At 37.5% G+C, this 23,089-nt stretch overlaps 1 protein-coding gene across 1 annotated transcript in view; it reads left to right on the forward strand.

Annotated features, from left to right (window-relative positions):
• TSPAN13 (tetraspanin 13) overlaps positions 1 to 17,012 on the forward strand; it is a 32,117-nt gene extending 15,105 nt beyond the window's left edge. The window contains exons 2-6 of the mRNA XM_010357664.2: positions 8,376 to 8,543; positions 9,519 to 9,599; positions 10,272 to 10,385; positions 11,501 to 11,614; positions 15,897 to 17,012. Coding sequence (XP_010355966.1) covers positions 8,376 to 8,543; positions 9,519 to 9,599; positions 10,272 to 10,385; positions 11,501 to 11,614; positions 15,897 to 15,971 — 552 coding nt within the window. The 3' untranslated portion in view covers positions 15,972 to 17,012. The remainder of the gene's footprint in view (positions 1 to 8,375; positions 8,544 to 9,518; positions 9,600 to 10,271; positions 10,386 to 11,500; positions 11,615 to 15,896) is intronic.
• Positions 17,013 to 23,089: the final 6,077 nt, after the last annotated feature.

The following is a 23,089-nucleotide window of genomic DNA, read 5'->3' on the forward strand; positions in this document are numbered from 1 at the left end:
ACTCCTGACCTCAGGTGATCTACCTGCCTTGGCCTTTCAAAGTGCTGGGATTACAGGCGTGAGCCACCGTGCCTGGCCTTGTAGGCATTTTTAAATATTCATGTGTGCTGGAAATATATTCTGCTAGTCCTAGGCTTCTCCCACATTTGTCTTGTAGTTTTCACTGTACAGTACAGAAGTTTAAATTTGTAACAGGTAGGATGGTATGGTACGCAAAAACACAGATCTACAGCCAGGTAGCCTGGGTTCACATCCCAGCTCTATCCCTTCCTTGCTGTCTGACCGTGAGCAAGTTAGTTAAGATCTCACTTGTGCATAGCTTTTCCTATCTGAAAAATGGAAGCAGTAGTACCTACGTCTTAGGAGTTTTGTGAAGATTAAATTAGTTAATAAATGTAAAATCATTATAATACTTTCTTAAACAGAGTAAATGCCATGTCAGTGTTATATGTGCGTTTTTTGAAACTTGTTTCAAAGACATTTTTCCTTACTTACAAAGTCATTAAAATTTTTTCTATACTTCTAAGTTGTGCTTTTAAGCCCAGAGTTTATGGTTTGAGGTAGGGATAAATAATATCAGTTTTCAAAATGAGAAGGTGATTGTCACAAAGCTACTTATTAAAGCCCACTCTTTCTCTACTGACTTAGAATTTTGCCTGTCTCAGAGACTACGCTGCTGGCTTATTTAGATCTGTATCAGTTACCTGCTTTAATGACTGAACCATTAAAATGAGGTATTTGTCATATCTCTTATTTTATTTTATTTTTTTGAGACAAGCCTTGCTCTGTCACCCAGGGTGGAGTGCAGTGGCGTGAGTGCAAGCTCTGCCCCCCAGGTTCAAGCTATTTCTGGCTAATTTTTGTATTTTTAGTAGAGACAGGGTTTCACTATGTTGGCCAGGCTGGTCTTGAACTCCTGACCTCAAGGGATCTGCCCGCTTTGGCCTCCCAAAGTGCTAGGATTACAAGCATGAGCCACCATGCCCGGTCATTATAAGTTCTGATATTTTTAGATGGTTTTTAACTTACTTAGTTTTTACATTTTATGTAATTAATTTTACTTAAAAAAATAAAAAAGGAAATACATCCAAAATTTGTAGAGTCAGGCTCAAGTTTTACAGATATGGGTGAAAACAACAACAAGGGTGGCATTCGGGGCAGTTAGATTGAATCACTGACAGGGTTGATTTGCTACCTAGGAGCATTTCTTCTTCATGGTTCTGGTGACAGTGCAGCTGGGCTGAGAAAACGTGCAGCAGACACAAGCTTTTGTCCTTAATCTTTATCTCTGTTTATTTTAGGTCTTTTTTCATGTGCTTCAAATACATTTCACAATTTTCTTCATGAAGATCTTGGACTACTTTTGTTGGATTTCTTCATATATACCTTATATTTTGAGGTCATATTAAAAATTATACACTAAAAAGTACATGAAAAAATTTTTTTGGTGCATCGGCATGTTGTTGATTTTTGTGTATTGATTCTGTTTCTAGCAACTTTGCTGGTTCTTACCAATTTTAATTTTTTTTTATTTTTTGGATTTCCTTTGTAGATACTCCTAATAATTTGTGAGTAATGAAAGCTGTGTTTCTCTCCTCCCATTGTTCTTCTGTATTTACACTTAGTTGTCTAAAACCCCACTACAGTGCTGAATAGATGTGGTGAAAGCCCACACCCTGTCTTATTCCTGAATTTTGGAGAAAATGTTTACGATTTATTTTTAATTTTCTGTTGGCTAGAGTAATCTTTCCTGTCTTTTGTCACTAAGTTTGATTTTTGCTTTGGGTTTTTGATAGATATTTATCAGTTTAAAAATTTGGAAGGATTTATTATTAATCTTTCTCTTAAATAATTTTGCCAAGGGCTGTTACTTTTTTCTCCTTTAATGAAGCTTTATGTATTCTTTCTATTGTAAGTTTCTCTTCTTTCTCCTACCATTGGATTTGTTTTATGTGGCTCTTTTTTAAGTTTGCCTTTGTAAAAATATCATTTTTTAATAGTTTTTATTCCCCCTTTAACTTTTTATTTTATTTTTTCTTTTTAATTTTTTTTTAAATTTTTTATTATTATTATTTTTGAAATGGAGTCTCACTGTGTCACCCAGGCTGGAGTGCAGTGGCACGATCTCTGCTCACTGCAACCTCTGCCTCTCGGCTTCAAGCGATTCTCCTGCTTCAGCCTCCCAAGTAGCTGGGATTACCGGCGCCCACCATCACACCTGGCTGTTTTTTAAAAATATTTTGGTACAGACAGAGTTTCACCATGTTGACCAGACTGGTCTTGAACAACTGACCTCAAGTGATCTGCCTGCTTTGGCCTCCCAAAGTATTGGGATTACAGGCGTGAGCCACCACGCCCAGCCCCTTTGATCTTTTTAGTCAGTTTAAAATGTTTTGTTTTTAGTCTCCTTCAGTTAGTTCTGTCATCTCAAGTTCCTGGGAGCTTTTATCCTTCTTTTGTTATATTTGTCATATCTCTCTCATGGTAAATTCTTTTCTTAGTCATTTTGTGATTTATTGATTGGCACAATGTTTTTATTTTTTTCTTTGGAAATCCTGTAAGGGCTGGGATTTGGAAGGGTCCATCCTGAGCAAATTTTGGATATGCTTTTATGAGCTTTTCTCCACCAGGTGCCATCAGCTTTTATTTGAAATGTTTGTCTTGAGGATTCCTGCATGCCTGAGGCAGTGCACTCTTAGACTGCAAGCATGGGCATGATAGGCTCTTGTTTGATAGGCTCGTGTTTCTCTTTCTTGCAGACTTTTTGAAGAGACTGACAAGTCTTTGCTATCTTTCTGGATAGATTGTTGTGGTTTTTCTCTAACCCCTGACACTAAAAAGACAGCTTTTTGGAGATCCCAGTTATGCAAGAGTCTCAGTTACACTTCCTAGCTCTGCTACGAAACCTAAATCCATTCCCATTAGGGACTGTTCTGACGCAGGAACTCCTTCCCCACCTGCTCATGGGACCCCAGAGCACCAGCTGTATGCTTGCAGTTCTAGCTTTCAGTTCTCCTTTCATTTCTGACCTGTAGGAATTTCCCATAGTTTTTCTGTGCTCAGTTACATATTTAAATAAAATGTTACAATCTTTTCAGTGTTTTAAAATATTTGTAGCTGAAAAGATTCTATGGTAGCTCAGTTGTCCATGTTCCAATAACCCTCTGTGGTGGGCTAACACACTCCAAAAAGTCATTCATATCCTAATCCTTGAAACCTACAAACACGTTACTTTACGTAGCTAAAAGGGCTTTGAAGATGTGATTAAATGAAGAATCTTGAGATGGGGAGATTGTTCTGGATTATCTGGGTGAGCTTTATGGAATCACACAGGTCCTTAGAAGAGGGAGGAAGGAGGGTCAGAGTCAAAAAAGGATGTGTATATTTGAGGGGTTTGAACATGGTATGCTGCTTTCTTTGAAGACAGAGGAAGGGGTTATATGCCAAGGAATGCGGAAAACCCCCAGAAACCAGACGAAGCAAGGAAACAGATTCTCCCTCTGCAGTTTTCAGGAGCACAACCTGACCAACATGGCCTCCAGAACTGTAAGGCACTACATTTGTGTTGTTTTAAGCCACTATACTTGTGTTAATTTGGAAAAGCAGCGATAGGAAACCCTCTTTGATGGTTTTAGAGGACTGCCTGGTAGTGGTAATTAGGGTAGATGGAAAATTATATCGAAGACACAGCAGAATCAACTTGGTGAGGAATGCCCTTGACAGAGGGTTATATAGAAGGAAGCAGCCTCTTTTTTTCAAACCCTGTCTGCAGGAAAAGAAAAAACAGAACAGAGGTACTTGTGAATATTCTAGATAACATTCTCAATAATAGCATAATGCCTAATCTGAGAATTAAACTAGTGCTCTCTTCCCTCTTTTTGGTTGTAGAGATCTTTTTTTTGTTTACATTTACATTAATAGATTCTCATTATTAATGAGCCTATTAGTTGGCAACTGAGTGAGCATTGAAGAGTTTCCTCATTTTGCCGAAACGATGAGGCAAATAGTGTATTTGCTTTCCTAGGAGGATGCTGATGAGGGCACCAGAACACTTTACCCCAGCTACATGGTAAGGATTCCACTGATGGTAAGATTCCAGGCAGGTTCTATAAGAGTGAGAGGTTCCTGATTTGTCAAACTCCAAACAGGTGAATTGTTCTGTATTTCTTTTCTAGGACTGCTGTAGCAAATTACCACAAACATGGTGACTCAAAACAACAGAAATTTATCCTCTCTGGACCTGGAGACCAGGAGTCCAAAATCAAGGTGTCCACAGAGTCAGGCTCTCTCAGGGACCTCAAGGAGAATCTGTTCTTCCGTCGTTCATTTTCTGGTGGCTGCTGGCATTCCTTGTGGCTGCATTAGTCTCTGCCTCTTTTTTTTGTTTTGAGATGGAGTCTCGCTCTATCGCCCAGGCTGGAGTGCAGTGGCCGGATCTCAGCTCACTGCAAGCTCCACGTCCCGGGTTTACGCCATTCTCCTGCCTCAGCCTCCCGAGTTGCTGGGACTACAGGCGCCCGCCACCTCGCCCGGCTAGTTTTTTGTATTTTTTAGTAAAGACGGGGTTTCACCGTGTTAGCCAGGATGGTCTCGATCTCCTGACCTCATGATCCGCCCGTCTTGGCCTCCCAAAGTGCTGGGATTACAGGCTTGAGCCACCGCGCCCGGCCTCTGCCTCTTTTTTTTATGTAACTTTCTACATTGTGTGTCTCTCTTTCTAATTTCCCTGTGCTTCTCTCTTAAGGATACCTGTTATGACATTTAGGGCCCACCTCATAAAAGGATACAACATTTAGGACCCACCTCATAATCTAGGATAAGCACCTCCTTTAAAGATCTTTAATTTAGTTCCATCTTTTACCATATATGATAATATTTATTCTTGGCCAGGCATGGTGGCTCATGCCTATAATCCCAGCACTTTGGGAGGCTGAGGCAGGTGGATCACCTGAGGTCAGGTGTTCGAGACCAGCCTGGCCAACATGGTAAAACCCCGTCTCTACTAAAAATGCAAAAATTAGCTGGGCCTGGTGGCATATGCCTGTAATCTCAACTACTGGGGAAGCTGAGGTGGGAGAATCACTTGAATCCGGGAGGCGGAGGTGGCCCTGAGCCAAAATTGCACCATTGCGAAAGAGCAAAACTCTGTCTCCAAAAAATTAAAATAAAATAAAATAAAATAAAATAAAATAAAATAAAATTTATTCTTTTACTATTTAAGGTTATATTCACAGAGGGGTCAGCTGGCCTATTCTATTTTTCTGGATTTTTTTTTTTGTGTGTGGGAGATTATTGTTCTGTACTCTGACTCACCTTATAAATAATCTCTGGTGTAGCAATTATTTGTCCTATTGTAATTTTTCGTTTTCTTCTATACTGACTTCTAGAGCAAGGGTCCAAAGACTGTAGGTCACAGCCAGATCCATCTCATTGACTATTTTTATACAGCCTGCTAGCTTAGAATGGTTTCACATTTTTGAATGTTAAAAAAAAGGAGGAATGATATTTTGTGATACATTAAAATTATATGAATTCAAATTTTGCTATGTATAAATAAAGTGTTATTGGAACACAGCCCTGCCTGCTCATTTGTTCACATATTGTCTGTCACTGCTGTTGTGTACAGTGGCAGAGTTGAATAGTTGTGGCAGAGACCATGTAATCTGCAAAGCCTGATAATAAATATCTGGCCCTTTGCAGAGAAAGTTTGCCAAGCCCTGTTCTAATAGGGATGTCTTGTCTCTGGTGTTTAATACATAGTCAGCATCAAGTACTTGTTGATGAATAATTAACTTTTAATTTAACATTTAAGCATGTATAACGTTTAATATTCTCATATTTAAGAATTTCAGTAATATGGTAAGGTTGTAGTATAATTCCCAAAAGGATTTAAAAAATCTTTTAAAGATCTTAAAGAACTATGGGGTTAGAAGAATTTTATTAATAATACCAGGTTGTTTATGCTTCTTATCTTTTTGGCTCTAAGACTTAAAGGATACAATGTAGTTCTCCCTGTGAATTTAACTGAATTAGGATATGCATCACACCCAGGACTTGGATGTTGGCAAATGTGATGGTTAATTTTATATGTGAACTTGGCTAGGCTATGGTGTCCAGTTGTTTGGTCAAGCACTAGACTAGATGTTGCTGCGAAAGTATTTTGTAGATGTGACTAACATTTACAGTCAGTTGACTTTAAATCATATTACCTTCCATCATGTGGGTGGGCCTTATCCCATCAGTTGAAGAGCTTAAGAACAGAGATTAAGATTTTCTGAGGAAGAAGGAATTCTGCTTGAGTTTCCAGCCTGCTGGCCAGCCCTACAAATTTCTGACTTGCCAGTCACGACAATCATGTGAGCCAGTTCTTTAAAATTTCTCTGTCTCTGTCTGTTTCACTGTTGGTTTTTCACTCAGTAGACAGATAGATATAGATATAGATATATTTCCTATTGGTTCTGTTTCTCTGGAAACAGAAATACAGCAAGCTGCTCTGATGTCTTGCACATGTGGACCGTCTTCAGTGTTTGGTACCATGATGCAGCAAGGATGCTAAGCATAGCCCTCCTGCCGCGCATCATCCAGCTCTCCTTTCTTCCTTCACACCTCCTTCAGGCTTCTGTCTTGTACAGCTCCCGAAAGGAAATGTGTTAAATTTGAATGCCACAGAGTTAGAAATAAGCTTACTTGTGAAGGGGCAGAGGACTTTTTCTCAGTCCAAGACTGTTTGAAGTTGTGAGAAGACTGTCAGTGTGTATGATAAAATGAAACAGAGGCAAATGGGCCTGCTGATAAGGAGCAGTTGGGAAAATGAGAAGGACTAGGTGAATTTCTGAGTGGCAAAATTTGTGAAAACTTTTGCCTCTCCTTGTCCCTCTGAAAAGAAAAGCTTGCTGAGTGTACCAACTGCAGTGGAGCCCACCAAGTCCATATAACTCTCTAATTTGATTCTATTATGCTGTAGATGGTTCCTTTTATTTTCATTTTTGTCTCTTTGGCAAAAAAATACAAAATAAATTTTCTGTAAGAGTACAAATAGACACTCATGTAGCAGTTTTGCTTGTATCTCTACATATGTAAGAAGGTTTACTATACCAGTAGATGTTAAATTTGCCTGATAAACTATTATATTACATATGAAAATTTATACATTTGAGCAGAAAAAGATCCATTTGAGTAAGTGGTAATTTATGTTTATATTTCTAAGCAAAGTTTATCAGGCCTTTAAATGGTGCTAGAAAGTAGATATTTTGTGTTTTGATTCTTCCTAATTGAGTATTATGCTGTCAGATTGCTCCAGAAAATGGTTGATCCACGATTGAAGTGAATATACTATTTCCTTCCTGTTCCACAACCTGTCCCCCATTCCTCCCCTAATATCTATGTAAGCTTCATCTTCTATAAGTGAATTATCATCTTTATGTGGCATACTATTTTTAAGTGGGATTTTAAAGAAGTAATGTCATTTTGAGTTTTACAGGTCATAACCACTAGGCATGTGCTCTTCAGCCAGTGTTGTTTTATAAATATATGGGTAAAACAATTGGAATATCAAATAATTTCTTTTTGCTCAGAATACTGGTTCACTTTAAATAGCTAAAGTCTCTTACATTCTTTTTATTCTGCTAAGAGTTTTAATGATCTGTCTATATATGATTTTTAATAAAATAGATGATGACATTTAAAGCAATTAATTTCAGCAGCAATTCTATGAGCAGTTTTTGAGTATTCCCCAGGGACCTGGTCTTGTGATAGATTCTGGGACTATATAGCCAGGTGAAAAGATGTGGGTCCTTGCTCTCAAGTTGCTGCCAGTCTTCTGGAGAGTCAAGCTTGGAAACACAGTGTGTGATGAAGGGAACGAGAGAACCATGTTCCAGGAACAGAGATCGACCAGACAATGGAGGGATTTATTTAGTCTATTGGGGACTAGGAGGGCTTCACAGAGAAAATTACAGTGCATTTGGGCTTTGAAGGAAAGATAGGGGATGTCCATTTGAAGAGATCAATATGTTGGACTGAGACTGGCATCTAGAAGTTTTTGCATGTATGATTTCTTCAAAATCTTAAGTAGCATGCATTTAGGCTCTACAAACAGATGACTTCTGAGGCTTTGTGAGAATTTTGGGTGTTAGTATACTAGTCTTTTTTTTTTCTTTTGCAAGAATAAAGCACGACTGGGGATTAATGTAAGTTGTTAAGAAAATACTGCCTACTGAGATCTTGTGTGTGTTCTTGTATTGAGTTTTAGGTGCTTATTTGTAAGAGACTAAGTAGGTGCCTGAAGGATGTTGTTGATATTTAATTAACTGGCGTTTTCCCCATTCTCTGTCTTCTCCCTTGTCCTGTACCCCTGTCCCCGGGTGTTTTTGCAGTTGGTTAGTCTGCTGCTAATTGGAATCGCTGCGTGGGGCATTGGCTTTGGGCTGATTTCCAGCCTCCGAGTGGTCGGCGTGGTCATTGCAGTGGGCATCTTCTTGTTCCTGATTGCTTTAGTGGGACTGATTGGAGCTGTAAAACATCATCAGGTGTTGCTATTTTTTGTATCCTTTTTAAAAATCAAGATTTTTACCCTTGATGACTATTTTGATGGTTACAACTAATTTAATATTATCACTAGGAAATTTATTGCCAGAAAGCAACTCCAAGCAAGCCTTATGCATATTTGTTCAAGAACTGTTTGAAACATTTCTTAGGGTAATGTTATTGTATGTTTTCATATTCTCACGCTGCCCTTGTGACATCCTGAAGAATATATTCTGCAAGTTCAGTGTAGTCCTATTTATCATGTATTGTAAATTCAGAGTTAAATTGAATTGATTTGGTGACTTCTAGGCCCTTTTTTACACATTCATGTTTGGTTGAGATTTTCAGTGTTTTTTAGACTTAATATTAAAAAGCTTACATGTGGCCGGGCGCGGTGGCTCAAGCCTGTAATCCCAGCACTTTGGGAGGCCGAGACGGGCGGATCACGAGGTCAGGAGATCGAGACCATCCTGGCTAACACGGTGAAACCTCGTCTCTACCAAAAAAATACAAAAAACTAGCCAGGCGAGGTGGCGGGCGCCTGTAGTCCCAGTAACTCGGGAGGCTGAGGCAGGAGAATGGTCTAAACCCGGGAGGTGGAGCTTGCAGTGAGCTGAGATCCGGCCACTGCACTCCAGCCCGGGCGACAGAGCGAGACTCCGTCTCAAAAAAAAAAAAAAAGCTTACATGTATTTATCTATACTTCTTTCTGTTTTGTATATGTAAGAATTTTTATTTTATTCTGAATGAAATTCTAATCTATTTTTAGTTATGTAATTATCATGACTAGTATTTTTCTATATAAATTTGATGCAACTGTGTATTACCAAAATAATAATATGTGTATCCTTTTTGAACTTTCTTTAAGTGCCGTCTGTTCTGTATTCTGGGTTAATTGCTTCTCGTGCAATCTAAAGTTGTTGGTACCTCTGTACCTCTGTTTTATGCCATTTTAAGAATATTTAGAAGTATCCTTAACTTCTAACTCTCAGTATATGATTATTCTCTTACTTGTATTTATTGTTCAGTTTTCTGTATCTTGTGCTTGTTTAGCCCTGAACCAGGAGCAACAGGTAAGCTAAGACTTTTTTCTTCTACTTTATTATACAACATAGCATGAGTATGAAAAAAAGGAGAGCAATGATTAGAATATAAAATAATTTCATCTTGCGCAGAATGCCACCTTCACTCTGGATAGCAAAACTCTCTTGTTGCCTTTGCATTAGTGCAGCAGGTTGGAGCCGGACACCATCAGGTGTTACTGTTTTCTGTATCTTTTAAATCGGATTTTGCTCTCACTGGGTAAAAAGTGCTATGGCTATAAGATGTTCCCCCAATCTTTTCCCACCATTATGCAATGAAATATTTGCTCCAGAATGTTTGCGGCTCCGTTCTAGCAATGACTGTTTTCAAGCTCTAATTTGTAGACAAATTCAGGTTTCTGTCATGGAGCAACAGAACTTTTGCCTTGTTAACACTCTGAGAATTATGCCTTTGAATCAAGTGCTTCTTTTAAATTGCATGTAAATTCTTTTAAATGCATGTAAAAAATTAGGAGTTTTTCATCCTTGGGATAGAAAGAGTGCCTTAATTTTTGCTGCAAACTAAGGAATAAGCCTTTGAAAAGTTTTACTGATTTTTAAAATAAAAATTATTTTAGGTACACAGTACTAAAAGTTACAGGCTCCAGCTTTATACATTTTCTGCAGGGATGACACATTTTATATATTAAATACATTTGCTAGGGTCAGCTTCTGGAAGTTGGTTGGAACAGTACGGCAAGCGCTCGAAATGACATCCAGAGAAATCTAAACTGCTGTGGGTTCCGAAGTTTTAACCCAAATGACACCTGTCTGGCTGTAAGTACATTGTATATTATATGTTTTTGGAAATGTATTACATACAGATAAATAATGATTAACATGGAAGAAATGGACTTTCTGATGCTGAGTTGTATTTCAGAATTATTTTATATATATATATTTACATTATATTTCCATGTCCTCTGTTACATCATTTGCCTGTTCTCAAATACCCACTCCAGAGAGTGCTGAGAATTTCAAGGCCCTGTTGGACACAGATGCTAATGGTTTATTGTCCCTAATTTCTTCCCATCCTTCTCTTCATAGAACAAGTTATTAAAGAAATAACATTAGGTCAGTTCATGTGTTCATATTTTGGGGAAACTCCTGTTATCACCTCCCTGAGCCCTAAGCTGAATATTTCCTCAATGAGGCTTCTTTTGTGAGATTATCTCCTTGTATGGGGTCTGTGTTATGTTTCTTTTGCTGCATAACACATTATTACACAGCAATAGAAACACACTGGCTTTACAGTTTAGTGGCTTTAATATCCATTTAGTGGCTTTAAATACCCATTTATTATCTCACAGTTTCCCTGAGTCAGGCTTGGCTGGGTCCTCTGCTCACCTGGCTGAAATCAAGGTGTCCCATCTGAGGCTGCAGCCTCATCTGAAGCTTGAGGTCCTCTCCCCACGCTTAGTGGTTATTGGAAGAATTCAGTCCTTGTGGCTGTGGGAGCACCCCTGTTTTTTTTTTGCTGCCTGTTGGCTGGAGGTCTCTCTCTGCAACTAGAAGCTGCTCTTAGGGACTATGTTACTCTTTCACAATGTGGCAGCATCAAAGTCACCATGAGAATCTCCCCATTCTGTTAAGATGGAGTCTTATGTAATGCATAATGGAGTCTTATCTAATGTAACGTAACACGGAAGTGACTGTCCTATCATATTCACAAGTTCCACCCATACTCAAGAGCAGTGATTGTACAGGGTTTGTACACCGTTGGGGTGGGAGTGCAGGAGTCTTGGGGGCCATCTTAGAGATTTGCACACTAAAAAACTAAGGCCTCAAATTGGATATAATATTCTTAGACATTAATTTTGTGTGTATGCAGTTTTTATGTGCTTTTTATGAATGTATTTTGAGGTAAAAGTTTTTTACTTTAATTGGTGCAGAGCTGTTTTAAAAGTGGCCACCCGTGTTCGCCGTGTGCTCCAATCATAGGAGAATATGCTGGAGAGGTTTTGAGATTTGTTGGTGGCATTGGCCTGTTTTTCAGTTTTACAGAGGTATGTGCAAATAATATTTTTCCTCATTTGTCACAGAGGTTTCTGTTTTGTATGGCAAAGAGCCTTGATTCTTGTAATGTTATCAGTGAGCATTTTCATTGAGAACTAGCACTGTAAAAAGAGGAACCTTGGTTTAGAATTAGAAGATCTTACAAGTCTATTAATAGCGCCAACTTTAGGACCGGGTGAAATGCTTGATCCGTCTCCTCTTGTGTAAAATTTAATGAACTAATGAGTGAGATTAGACTGAATTATATCTAGGATCTCTTCTATTTCTAGAGTTATATGATGAATTATAATTTTAAATTTAATTTGGAAAAGGTAGGAGATTCACATTCTTTAATATGTATGTTAATATCTATAATACACAGACATACTTACATAAAAAGATATGCTTTGAAAAATTACCTTCCTACACCATTTTTCATTCCCCTGTTCCTAGCCTTCTAAAACCTATGCATAATGTCTATATGTGTATAATGTACTGTGTATAATATGCAATTAATATATAGTACATTATATATATATATATGTGTATCATATATTTTATTCAAGTTTAGTTTCTTTTTTTCCTCATCAGGAATGAAATATGCACATTTGGCTGTCATTAACAGCATAGGAAAAAAGAAGACCAAGATTAGTATTCATTTTTAATTTTTATTTATTTATTTTATTTATTTGTTTTGAGACAGAGTCTTGCTCTGTCGCTTAGGCTGGAGTGTAGTGGTACGATCTCGGCTTACTGGAAGCTCCACCTCTTGGGTTCAAGTGATTCTCCCACCTCAGCCTCCTGAGTAGCTGGGGTTACAGGCATGCACCACTACACCCAGCTAATTTTTGTATTTTTAGTAGAGACGGGGATTTACCAGGCTGGTCTGGAACCCCTGGCCTCAAGTGATCTGCCGACTTCAACCTTGTGCCCGGCCCAGTATTCATTTTTTTAAAGTTCCCTCTGACTTCCATTTTTAGTCTGACTATTTTTTCATTTCACTTTTTCTCAGAAAAGAGCTATCTGACTTGTGAGTTGGTTGTGACATTAATTCTAGAAAAATGATACACAGCTTGAAAAGAATTCTGTGCCTTTCCCTTTTTTTGTTTAAAAACCATAGATTTTTGTTATGAAAACTAAAAAACACAGATAGAGAAAAACTGGAGTGAGTAATGTCTCTCCACACACCAGCTAGAGTCAGCAGTTATCAGAATTTTGCCACGTGGCTTCTTTTTTATATCTGGAATTTATTTTGAGAATTTAGTTCTTTTGAGCAGCCCAGTTTTCTTGTCATCAGATCACACTGCCTTCAGTTATGCTATTTTTTAAAATAGGAGTTCTTTAAAAATAGAACTCATGAGTCTTAGATTTCTAAAGTGTTCTTTCATGGAATCCTGCTTTATATCTTACATACTATCTCCTTTGGAAACCTGGCTAGAGATTTTTATAACTTCTGCAACCTGATATTTTTTGGTTAGTGATAGTGGTAGGCTCTCTCACTTTTCAAGTTTATATTTTGCTCAGTATTTCACAGAATCAAAGATTCTCAGAATTTGAAGGGATGCAGTTACTTAGCTGATGACTTCTCAGCTAAGGTGAAATAGAAAGATTTGATTTGAACTATTTATTATACCTTTAAACAAACCTAAACCATGAGAGAAACATTGATTTAGAATCTGAAAAAAGGTATGATGATTAATATATGTTCTTTGTAGTAACTTGAGAAAATACAAAAAATTATGAAGATGAAAAATTAGATGTAGCTACTAAAATTACCTAGTCAGAAATAATCACTTATATTTTGGCATATTTCTTTCTGCCTGTTCTATATTTAATAAAATGAGTACCAACTTATTGCCTGTTCTACATATACTTTATTTTTCTACGTATATGTTTTCATGTTATGAGCAATATATTTTGGTGACCTACTGCACACTGGGCGTAGGTTCTAGAGACCGCATAGTTGATGATGATGTTTAATCAAAGTTACCTTTGAAAAGTGCCCTCTTAGTTATGAGCACTTTTGTAAGCTTGAAGTTCAATAATTATCCAGTTTTGATCTTCTTGCATTTTGGATGTGGCCTCCCCTGCCATCCCTCTCTGAACAATGGGGCAAGGAAGGAGAGAGATTTTCCTCTTCTGTCACTTATAGCCGAGTTGGAGGAATACAATTCTGGTAAAATGTGGCTTTAGATTATGAGTATTTAGTATGTTTGATTGCTTTGCTTCCCCTAAGGACTGTGATTTACACTCTCAGCGTATATCCAGGGGTGATAGTCAAAATATTAACATCCTCAAAAATTCTGACCAGAAGCTCCCTGTGCCAAAATTTTCCAAGGTGGGGAGCTTTGGCAAATGATGGTTGGGCAGGTTGACGTGGGGGCGGGGGGTCTCAAAGAAGTAGTTGTTTAACAACAGATATGTAAGTATTTCCGTGTTGTAAATCTGGTGTGGTTGAGAACAGCCAGTGACATGTCAGATTGCCGAATAAAACCACAAAAGTGGGGTAGTTTATGGGCTCCAGGTTTGAACATGGGCTCTACCACTGAGGACCTGTGTGATTATTCTGTTTAACCTCTTGTTGCCTCAGTTTCCTCACTGGTAAAATGACAATATTGTATCTATTTTATGAAAGCTGTTGGGAGGATTATATGAGTTTGTAGTTTGTAGAATGGTACCTTTCACAAAGAACTCTTTGTTATGTTTGTTAAATCAATTTCTTTTCCCCCGTTAGATGGATTCCAAAAGAGATGACTTTCCACATCTTCAAATCAGGCTTACCTTTCCTTGATTCAACCTGCAGACCTCAGTCCACCAGCCCATACATGTTGTAGCTATAAACACTGCCAGTTGTGAACCTTACAGTAATTTGTGGATTCTTTTTTTTTTTTTTTTTTTTTTTTGAGACGGAGTCTCACTCTGTCGCCCAGGCTGGAGTGCAGTGGCCGGATCTCAGCTCACTGCAAGCTCCGCCTCCCGGGTTTACGCCATTCTCCTGCCTCAGCCTCCCAAGTAGCTGGGACTACAGGCACCCGCCAACTCGCCCGGCTAGTTTTTTGTATTTTTTAGTAGAGACGGGGTTTCGCCGTGTTAGCCAGGATGGTCTCGATCTCCTGACCTCGCGATCCACCCGTCTCGGCCTCCCAAAGTGCTGGGATTACAGGCTTGAGCCACCGCGCCCGGCCTAATTTGTGGATTCTTATTGTGGTCAATGGAGAGAATCTGGGACTTAGCTAATTCTCTAGAAGTAGTTTAAAAGGGCTAATGGTGGCTACAAAGTCACATAAACAAAATTTAGGTTAAAAGTTGGCACACGTGTAAAGTGGAAGATACAGTTTAAAATTCATTTTATTCTATTAAAATTTTGTATCTTTTTTAGTCTAAAAAGTTAGAATTTTAATTTATTTAAAATAAACCAACTTTGAAATAGAAACAGCACACGTTTCTTAGTTTAAAAAACTGTACTGGCTAACAATTTAGTGAACTTGGTGTGGGAAATGGCACAGTAACAGCTCAATCGCTTCCTACCAAGAGAGGTAGGAATTATAACATTTTAAATTTCTGTGTTGGAAAATTTATTCATTTTAAGATTTTGGCTGTTGCTTACATTTTACTGAATCTAGTTTATTCCTGAATTATCCAAATATATGCTATTTTAGCTATTTAGACTACTGAGACTTTAGTTTTCCATATTTCTGCTGTAACAAGTTACCTTGCACTTAGTTGCCTAAAACAACACAAATGTATTGTCTTACAGTTCTGGAGATCAAAAGTTTAAAATAAAGGCACCTTCTGGAGGCCCGGATCACCAGCCCATCTTTTACATCTTCAAAGCCAGCAGAGTTGCAGCTTCTCTGTTTCCCTTTACTTCTGCTATCACGGTGCCTTCTCTCCATGTTTCTGACTCTGTCCTTCCTGCCTCCCTCATTCATATAAGGCCCTCTGTGATTATGTCATTGAGCCCACCTGGGTAATAATCTGTTTATCTTGAGCCGCTTAACCACACCCATGAAGTCCCTGTTAATCTGTAAGGTACCATATTTGCAGGTTATAGGGGCTAGGACATGGACATCCCTCGGGGCCAGTCATTCAGTTTACCACAGTGTTCGTTTTAATTTTTTCTTAGAGTGCCTCATGTGGTTTTACTTCTTTTCAAAAAGAAAAAAAATCCCTCCCTGTTGAACAAAAGATGCAAAGTAATTCACATGTTCCAGAGTTATTTTATTGATAAACTGAATAAATATAAATAAATGTTACTTTCTTTTTCTTCAATTTTTTTTTCCCCCATTCCAGATCCTGGGTGTTTGGCTGACCTACAGATACAGGAACCAGAAAGATCCCCGTGCGAATCCTAGTGCATTCCTTTGATGAGAAAACAAGGAAGATTTTCTTTTGTATTATGATCTTGTTCACTTTCTGTAATTTTCTGTTAAGCTCGATTTGCCAGTTTAAGGAAGGAAACACCATCTGGAAAATTACATTATTGATAGTGGAATTATATATTTTTACTCTATGTTTCTCTAAATGTTGTTTTCTTTTTCCGTTGCTGAAAAATATTTGAAACTTGTGGTCTCTGAAGCTCAGTGGCACCTGGAATTTACTGTATTCAGTGTTGGGCGCTGTCCACTGTGGCCTTTCTTAGCATTTTTACCTGCAGAAAAACTTTGTATGGCACCACTGTGTTGGTCATGTGGTAAATCTAAATGTACATCTCACTGGTATAATTATATGGAGCACTGTGCTGTGTAGATAGTTCCTGCTGGAAAAAGAGTTGAAGTTTATTAAAATCAGAAAGTATGAGATTCTATTATGTTAAGGGAAATCCAAATTCCCATTTTTTTTTTTGTCTTTTTGGGAAAGATGTGTGGTGGTAAAATGTGTTAGTATAAAAACGATAATTTACTTGTAGTAGTCTTTTATGATGACACCAATGTATTCTAGAAATAGTTATGTCTTAGGAAATTGTGATTTAGTTTTTGACTTTTATAGGTAAGTGCAAAGGAGAAGTGGTTTCATGAAATGTTCTGATGTATAACATTTACCTTCAGTCTCCGTCAGGATGGAATGAGTTTTGAGTAATCAGGTAGTATGTCTACATAATCTTGATATTGTTTTATAATAATTTGAAGTCTAAAAGACTGCATTTTTAAACAAGATACTATTAATGCATTGGCCCACGTAGCAAAAAGATATTTGATTATCTTAAAAATTGTTAAATACCTTTTTCATGAAATTTCTCAGCATTGTAACAGCAACTTGTCAAACCTAAGCATATTTGAATGTGATCTCCCATAATTTGAAATTGAAATCGTATTGTGTGGCTCTGTATATTCTGTTAAAAAATTAAAGGACAGAAACCTTTCTTTGTGTATGTATGTTTAAATTAAAAGAAAGTAATGGAAGAATTGATCGATGAACTAAGTGAGGTGGAATTCTTTTCTTTCTCCTTTAGGTTCTCTCTGTTGGACTTAGAGCTGGGTACTGCTATTTTAGTGTATAATCAAGCTGTGGAAATACATTTCCAGCATTAATGTCTATTGGTAGTCATCCTCAAATCCTTTCTTGAAATGTTTCAGTGGCTAATGTTATCTCCATAGTGAGAAAGAGTTTTTCTAAAAAGAGAAACCATTAATATTTATTTGGGAAAAATATGTAAGTTCTTTCCCATTACTAAAAATTACTAATTTCTTGTTTTACATTCTAGTTAGCATGTGGTATTTTATTGTCTTACTGGGTTTTTAGACCGAGAGAGGGTAAATGGTTGATCTATAGAATTTTAGAGCATTTTGTAGGTTTGTCACTTCTATGACTTTGCAACACTAGCTAATCTTCCAAGGAAACAGAATTGTGCCGTTTTCATAATGTCATATGAGCTCTGGGGTAGCCCTGACAGTGTCCCCACTTATACCATAAGATGAGATTATAAGTGACGCATGAAGGGAGATTTTATTATTATTTCGTGTTATTATACTTTAAGTTCTGGGATACATATGCAGAATGTACAGGTTTGTTACACAGGTATACATGTGCCATGGGGGTTTGCTGCACCTATCAACCTGCCATCTAGGTGGGAGATTTTAAAATTCTGTCTTCCTTTGAGGCATTTGGCATTTTCCATGTTTGTTTTGTTACATTTTGAAATTCTTATAAGGCTCTGGAATCTCCTAATGTGATACTTTCCTTGGTACAAATGATTATATGTGGAAAGCGCTATTCCATAGAGAATCAGCCCTTACCTTGGTTTGTGCTCTAATTGCAGTGCCCTTATTTGGGTCAACCCAGTATGCTTTATGCATCATCTGAAGTTAAATGATGCATCCTGGAAATTCTAACAAAGGAAGGTCTCTCTTCTGTTCAAATATAGATTGACTGATGTCAACCCGCCTCAAGTGTGTTACTTAAAAAGCAAGGTGCAAAGAGAACAGTTGTCAGGGTGAGAAGTCTAAACACATTTTTGAAAGTAGCCTGGTGCTGACAAAATGCATTTAATCATGCTCAAGACTTCATGAAATTGAGTTCATTAAATTAGGATTTTAAATCATTATGGCTAAGCAAAACATGTGTATCTAAATATTAAATAAAACAAAATGTAAAGATATCTAAGATGTTAAGATTTTAGTAAAATAAGTTAATGAAAAAGAAAGTCAGGGTCTGGGAAGTATGAATATTTAGGACTACTAAACTATAGGATTATAAGAGTGGGTATTGACAGCCACTCAAGAAATACACATTTTCAAGCACCAAGGTTGTCCCTATCAAATGAGTCTGGGCTTTCTGTTTTCTCAGGCAGATCTGAAGGTGATAGATTACCTAACACCTTCTGTGATGCTTCCTGTGATCTTTGTGTCTGGGTGCATATTTAGTGGAAAAAACCTCTGAATAAGTCCGTCCTGAATTCCAGATGGCCCTGCTATGATCCTGCAAAGGTCATCCTGATCCCAGGATTAGAGAGGACCACTGCCCACGTGCACAGAAATGCTGCCACAAACACGTAGTGTCAGAGGAGGACGAGTTTCAGATCAGGGTCTCTCCTTGAATTACAACAAAGGGCTGTAAGGCAAACCAAGACCCTAGATGTCCTTTCTTCCCAAACCTAGCATTTCTTTAAAAAGGAACTGTACTACTTAAAAAAAAAAAAAAAAAAAAAAAAAAAAAAAAAAAAAAAAAAAAAACCTCTTATTCTCTATTTGCACATTCCATTTAGAGGAATATTTTTTGGAACCTTTGCCGAGTCAGCCTTGATGTTAAGGGTTAAATTTTATATAGAGAATATAATACTGATGCAAAGGAAAAAAGAGTTCAGCTATAATTTCTAAAATCTGAGCTCATTGTAGCTTAAATTCATCTCAGATAGTCTGTTATCTAAGCAACAATGTGTTTGGTATGAAAACCAGTTTTGCATGTTCAGCCTAAGTTACTTGCTGCTGAATGGAACCTTTCAGAGAAGGAAAGGAAACCAGAAGTGTGGCTTTTAGTTCTTAGTTTCCTTGAGCCAAAACCTCCTCCTACAGTTTTTCTAAATATTTGTTTAACTCTGTTAAAGTTTATTCATTATTTTGCAAATACACTAAATACGTGAAGCTGTTTCAATTTTTAGCTGGTACTAAAAAAGTTAGAACTAAATTTTTCCATAGTATTTCATAGGAGAAAAACACTTTCAGTCATTGTGATTGTACAGACATGATCATTCACATGTGAATTGTTTTTTATTAGAGATGACAATAAAGTTAAAACCCAGCTTTTCCGGGGACCTGGATAAGTGGGGGATTGATATAAAGTTTTGCTCTATATTTGGTGCGTTTGGGGCTAACAGATAATTTTTAGACCAGGCTTTCTATGCCAAATGAAATTATAATATGTGTTAGTGAATGTGTTTTAAATAAGTTTAAGGGAGCAACCCACCCTTTCCCCAATACCTCCACTTCACAAGAAGAGGAGAGGGAGAGAAGGGAATGGGGCTTGTCACATTTATGTTTTTCTTAAAAATGTCATAACTGAGCGATTGTAGTCATTGGAATATCTCTTGAAAATATGAGAAAGGGGAAAATCAAACTCCTCTGCCATGTGCCAGGCCACTTCTCATCCCTCTCCTTAGGAAAACCAGCTTTTGGAATTCATTTTCAAATGAGGATTTGAGGCCTGTGAGTTAAAATATATGTCAAAGAATGGACTTTGACATCTCTTGGAGGGAGAAACCACTTTGCTTACTTTTAGGATCTTGCTTTTCATAGGTCCTGGAGTCCTAACTTGACAGGTAGTAGCCTTTTTAATAGGTTAAGCTGACTTGAATTGGACTTTGAAGTCAAGGTCCTTGAACTGAAGGAAGTTCTATTCTTGCCTTAGAGCTTTAATGATTTTCTCCTGACTGGTATTCTTATCAGTGATTGCTAGAGGGTTCTCAGTAGACTACTTAGGATTACTGAATTAAAGAAAGGAAGAAAACGGAGTTAGACAGTCACAGAAGATCATTTGAAGAAGATTGTTGCTCTGAAATCGGCAAAAATGGTTTAATTAGGCATGTTGACCGTCTGTGTAAATGACTTTTACAGATGATTTATGTTAGCTACATTTTTTTTTAACATTTAATTCCTGTTTTTTTCTCCCTAAGCTGTTGGATCTCAGATAAAACTGAAATTTTTGTTATTGTGGTAAATACATATAGCATAAAAGCTATCATTTTAACCATTTGTAAGCTTGTAGTTCAGTGGCAGTAAGTATGTTCATATTGTTATGCAACCATCGCCACCACACATTTCCATAACTTTTTATCTTCTGTAACCATTAAGCAATAACTCCTCATTCCCCTCTTCCCCTGGCGACCTCCACTCCACTTTCTATATGAAAACTATTCTGAGTACCCCATATAGGTGAAATTGTATAGTAGCTGTCCTTTTGTAACTGGCTTATTTACTGAACATAATGTCCTCAAGGTTCATACACGTTGTTACAGGCTGGTCTTGAACTCCTGGGCTCAATCAGTTCTCCCACCTCCGCCTCCCAAAATGCTGGGATTACAGGCATGAACCACCACGCCCAGCCATGAATTTTCTTCTTTAAGATTGGATAATATTTCGTTGTATGTATATGTCACATTTTGTTTATCCATTCATCCATTGGTGGACACTTGAGTTGCTTCCACTTTTTAGCTATTGTGAATAATGCTATGAGTGTGGGTGTATAAATATCTGTTCCCTGCTTTTAGTTCATAAGCATATACCCAAGAGTGGAATTACTGGGTTGGATGGTAGTTCTATGTTTAATTTTTTGAGGGACCACCATATTGTTTTCCACAAAACAAAAATGGCTGCACCATTTTATATTCCCACTATGTTATTAACATTTTTATTTGGCTGTTTGAAATAGCACTCTGCAGTCTTCTAGTACTCTTCTACTTCTCTGTAGTCTGAGAAATAGTCAAGATATACTTTCACTTGAAATTTATTTAAATGCAAATGAAAGATTGTGAGATGACATAAGAGGGATTTGGTAGAAAGAACAGGCATTGCTAATATTTCAATGAGTTTAGAACAACCATTTCCATGTTCGTATCTTCTATTTTTTAATTTTTTTAAAATTTTTTTTTTGGAGACAGAGTCTCTCTTTGTCACCCAGGGTAGACTGCAGTGGTATGATCTCAGCTCACTGCAACTTCTGCCTCTCTTGGTTTCTCATGCCTCAGCCTCCCAAGTAGCTGGGATTACAGGCATTGGGCACCGTGCTCAGCTAATTTTTCTGTATTTCAAGTAGAGTCGGGGTTTCTCCATGTTGGCCAGGCTTGTTTCACACTTCTGGGCTCAAGCGATACGCCTGCCTCAGCCTCCCAAAGTGCTGGGATTACATGTGTGAGCCACCACGACTGACCTCAATTCTGTTTTTAACTGTGTGTGTACACATTTCCTGTAGTTGCAATTATAGCATAGAAGGTCTTAAATTCTTTTTTACTTAGGCCTTTTCTGTTTCACCGTTATGTTTATTATTTTTGTAGATGACAACATAATGCATTTCGTCTTAATATACCATGTAGCCATTATGTTTTCCGGAGGTTGCTTTTCTTTGGTGTATTTAAATAATGTTACCATTGGCCTCTTGACAGAACTGTTTCTGTTGGATGATTTCCTTAGGATAAATTCTCAGTAGTAGAGGAGACTGATGGAACAAAGTCGATTAATGACTCATGCTTTGTGTTTCTCCAATGCTTTTAAAAGGGGGACTTATTTTCCTTACAGCTGTAACATTTGATTTCCTAAATATTTATTTATATTTTAAAAGTATTTGTATGTGTTAAGATGTTTTGCCATTCAATACATTTTAAGAAGTTAATCTTACTTCACATCAGCCCAATGAAAAAAATATTTTGCTATACTATAGGAGAAACTTGAATCACTTAGAAGTTGTCATTTAAAATATTTGTTTATGGAAGGGAAACCTCTTTTTCCTCTTGTTATCCCTCAGAGAGCTTTTTAAATGGAATGTGTTACCTTTTTCAGCACGTGTAAGTTATCTACTTGTGAGAAGGGAGCTGATTAACCTGTGATATTTTTGCTGAAGATTTGTATGTCATTAAATCAGTAGTATATGCTCAGCACCTACTAATGACAGTAGTCACTATGAGAGATAGAAAAGATTGAAAATATATCCCTGGAAAAATTAATAATGCCAAAAGATCTGTTCAAAAAAGGATCTATCCAAAAAAGTTAATCAAGACAAGCGACAGATACTGCCAAGCGTTATATAGAGCCCCGTAGTCCAGGGGCCAAAGAAATCAGTAGGGGCTGGGCAGTAGAGGAATTCCATATATTAATGAATGTGAGATTAAGTATATAGTGAAGAAATTAACACACAATTCTAATTTCTGTTAGGCAGAATGCTCCCCTACCCCGATGCCACCGCCTTTCACGTTTCCTAAACCCTAGTGACCTCTGATCTCCATCTGCCTCATCAACACGTCACCACCCTTTGCTCTTCGTCCAGTTAGTCACATGTTGGCTGAATTTATTTCACTCCGGTACTTTAGGACCTTGACACGCAAATTGATTACAAGGCCAATTCCCAGCATTTCTTTAGGGTGTGTTCAGGGGTGCAGATGTTCTTTGGATGACCTTTCTACTAAATTCGACTTCTGAAGGAGAAAGCTACCCTGAGGGAGGCTTCCCCTGAGAGCATTAAGTGAGGCAAAATCTGACTAAAATTTAATTACTAAATGAAAATGTGTACATTAGAGTTCCTGGCCAGAGTTGACTCTAGGTAGTGACATGATTTTCTTGGGATGTTTTTCTAAATATTCTTTTATGCTAAAGCACATGGCTTGATACTTCTGTTGATTAAGCTCAGGTCTACTTGTAGTCATCTACTGAGAACCTGTGGTGTGGTGCAATAACTTGGTCTTTGGTCTTCATCATTTGAAGTAGTTTTGGTTTTATCCCTTCCTTGAGCATTTTGTGTGTGTTTAATCCTATTTGGTAAACGAACCACTGTGAAAGACCAAG

The sequence above is a fragment of the Rhinopithecus roxellana genome, chromosome 6 (genome assembly GCF_007565055.1).
Source record: "Rhinopithecus roxellana isolate Shanxi Qingling chromosome 6, ASM756505v1, whole genome shotgun sequence".
NCBI lineage: Eukaryota > Metazoa > Chordata > Mammalia > Primates > Cercopithecidae > Rhinopithecus > Rhinopithecus roxellana.